We start from the raw sequence: 2933 nt of genomic DNA, 5'->3' as shown, positions 1-2933 counted from the left end.
CGCAGGCGCGAAACGCCCTCCCGCCCCGGGGTCGCGGCGTGGTGCGCAGGCGCGGTGTCCCCTTGTCCCGGCCTGGGCTCTTCTAGGTGCGCAGGCGCAGTCTGGCGCGGGGGTTGGTGGGACAGCACCGTATGAGGCCGACATGTCGGGGGTCCGGGTGGTGTCGCGGCTGTTGGGCGCCCGGCGCCTGGCACTGACTAGGGCGGTGAGTTGGCGCCATGTGGCGGGCACGGCGTGAGGGTCGAGGTGGGGCTGGACAGTTCCCACGGGGCGGAGCGGAGGCCGAGTCCCCCGGCCCCGGGTCGGGGTCGCAAGGGTTTGGGGGCGGGGGCGGGGTGGAGGCCGTCCGAGGGTGGGGCCGACTCTGAGGGCTTTGGGACTCCTGCAGAAGCCCGCCGAGCTGTGTCCTGGTGAAGGTCATGACCCCGCTTTTGGTCCCCAGCGACCCTTCCCCCGCATACTAAGGTCGTTCCCGCCCCAGCCTTTGGCGCTTGGGGAGTCGTGTTTGCCCGAGGTCACACTGGGAGGTGGCGGCCCTGTGGGTGCCCCGGGCCTCGGAGTCCAAAAGCGCCCTTAGACCTCGGGCGGAGGCGGGCCCGCAGCCTCAGGCGCTCGCTGGCCGGGCGCTCTGCCGACCGCCCTGGAGACGGTCTGTCGGTGCCAGCAGCCCCGAGGGTCCCAACCGGGCTCGGCCCTCCAGTTCCAGGCGGGGTAGGTGGGAGACACGTCCGACATCGGCCCTGGCGCTTGCCTCGCAGCGGTATGCAAAACCGCGCCTCCTTGGGAAAGGAAGACCTGTGTTTCACACTGGGGTCTGCCAAGTTTAGGACTTTCGTACCGGGTTTTGCCTGGTGGCCTTTGCGCACGCTGGAAAACCAGACGGAGAATTTCAGCACCCTGTCCGCAAATCCACGTTTGGGCGAGGACGCGGAAAAGTCTGATTTCCCGTGCGTGTCTGTGAAACTCTTGTCCGGACTCCGGTCAGTCGTGGATGACCGTCAGGGTTCTGCCTTCTAGAACCCTTGCTACTGGATTGTGTCACATGTACTCTTTACAGTTAGGTCTTCAGAATCCGTCTTTTCTGGTTTTATTTAAGCGCACTAAACTTAGAGAGTGTCCTTATTTGGGTTTTTTTTTTTATATGATCCGCCTGCCCACCTACTTAGTAATGTAATTACAGAGTGAAAATCCCTGTGGGACCCAAGGCAGTCAACACTATTGACCGGAGTTACACCTGTAATTATACCTGCAATTTTCTCCTTTCTGAAATACAGATATTAAAAATTATGTTAATATGAGAAGGTTTAGTCAGCCATCCTGCCAACACCAGAGAATATTTTAAATGCTTTCACCTGCTGCTGTGATTGATGCTTACTGAGCAGAGGTCCCCACTCTCACACCCCACCCACCTTGGGCTCTAAGACACAATGGTTGCAGGGAGTCCGCAAGCTGGATGGTTAGTGGGGTATTCTTAGTCAGGCAAACATGAGCAGACTGAGAGCTTCCTGCTTGTTAGGTGAAGTGACCGGTACCTGGTGGTGCTTGGAGAGGAGCTAGGCACCCCAGACTGGTGCTCAGTGCTCTGGGGCCATCTGAGACCCCTCCAGTCTGTGGAACTCCCTGCACCACCCCCTCACCCCCCTCGCCTGCCCTTTGTTTGTGACATTGTTGTCCTTTTTGTAAACTGGACTAGAATTCCACCTTTTTGCTTTTAGCTGAAAGTGAGAATGAGATTCTAAGCACTACAGGTCAGAGTGTATAAACCTCTACTTTTGTATTGGCTTAATTGGAAGTTATCTTGGTTGAATCAACTATTAGCTGCCAGCACTTTACCCAAGTCTTTTTATCTTGATGAAGACAGCTTTTCCTGAGGACATTAATTCTGCCCCCAAGGCAATATATTTAGTGGAATTTGATTGGCAAAAACAAATGCATCAAATTGGCAGAACAGGGGTGCCTGGGTGGCTCAGTCAGTTAGGCTTCTGACTTCCGCTTAAGTCGTGATCTCACACTCCGTGGGTTCGAGCCCTGCGTTGGGCTCTGTGCTGACAGCCAGCTCAAACCCTGGAGTCTGTTTCCAATTCTGTGGCTCCCTCTCTCTCTGACCCTTCCCTGCTCATGCTGTCTCTCTCTCTCTCTCTCAGAAATAAATAAAAACATTTTAAAAAAATTAGCAGAACAAAAAATAAAGCACGATCACCAACTGAGAATGAGAAATGTGCATGCCGAGTAGATGAGGATAATTTGAATAAAATCCACAGAGGATTACTCTTGATCTTATTTTGTTCAATTCTGTGGTGGTTCCAAGGCGGTTTAAGTTTACAGCTGCTTTCAAGTTGCAAAACTATCAAACCCCGTTTTGCCTTGGTTCCAGTTTTAGTTACCCTAATGCACTGACACAGTTAGCAGACTGTTCTAGTTTATTGAAAGGAAAAGTAAAACTAAGGACCTTAAATCATTGCTGGTTAACTGCTTCCGATGAGATTTTTCAAATTCTTTAACATGGATATCCAAAGTACTGTACTAGAGTAAGTCAGTTTCTTCTCTTTGAATGTATTGTTTTGAATATGTTTTAATGATGTATCTAGAATTATATCTTTTGGGCCATTGTAGTAACCTTTTTTGTTTTGCTTCTTGGGTTAATTATACTGCAGTGGCATTCATTTCTGTGTTCTGAGGGATGTTTTTCCTGGTTCACTGGAAAAGTTATGGCTTGGTTTTGATATGTAACCTGGATATGCATCTTATTTTGGAGTCCCAGAGATTTTTCCTAAGGCTTCTTATATAGGGGGAATGTACAGAATCTGGTGCCAGCCAGGCAGACTGGAGTTCAGACCCTGGATAGACTCCCATTTCTCTGTGGGGTTCATAAGTGAGGTAGACTGTGACACCCTTGTGTGGTCCTCATTCTAGCCAGGATCTAAGTCTGTGCT

General features: G+C 51.5%; 1 protein-coding gene across 2 annotated transcripts in view; it reads left to right on the top strand.

The window, feature by feature from the left end:
- The first annotated feature begins 92 nt into the window (after positions 1-92).
- The window catches only part of SDHA (succinate dehydrogenase complex flavoprotein subunit A), a 30385-nt gene continuing 27544 nt past the window's right edge, over positions 93-2933 (top strand). For both annotated transcript variants that reach the window (XM_077749417.1, XM_077749416.1), the window contains exon 1: positions 93-205. In XM_077749417.1, coding sequence (XP_077605543.1) covers positions 143-205 — 63 coding nt within the window. In that variant the 5' untranslated portion in view covers positions 93-142. The remainder of the gene's footprint in view (positions 206-2933) is intronic.

The sequence above is a fragment of the Crocuta crocuta genome, unplaced genomic scaffold (genome assembly GCF_008692635.1).
Source record: "Crocuta crocuta isolate KB4526 unplaced genomic scaffold, BGI_CrCroc_1.0 scaffold89, whole genome shotgun sequence".
NCBI lineage: Eukaryota > Metazoa > Chordata > Mammalia > Carnivora > Hyaenidae > Crocuta > Crocuta crocuta.
This window is presented reverse-complemented; position numbering and strand designations above follow the sequence as displayed.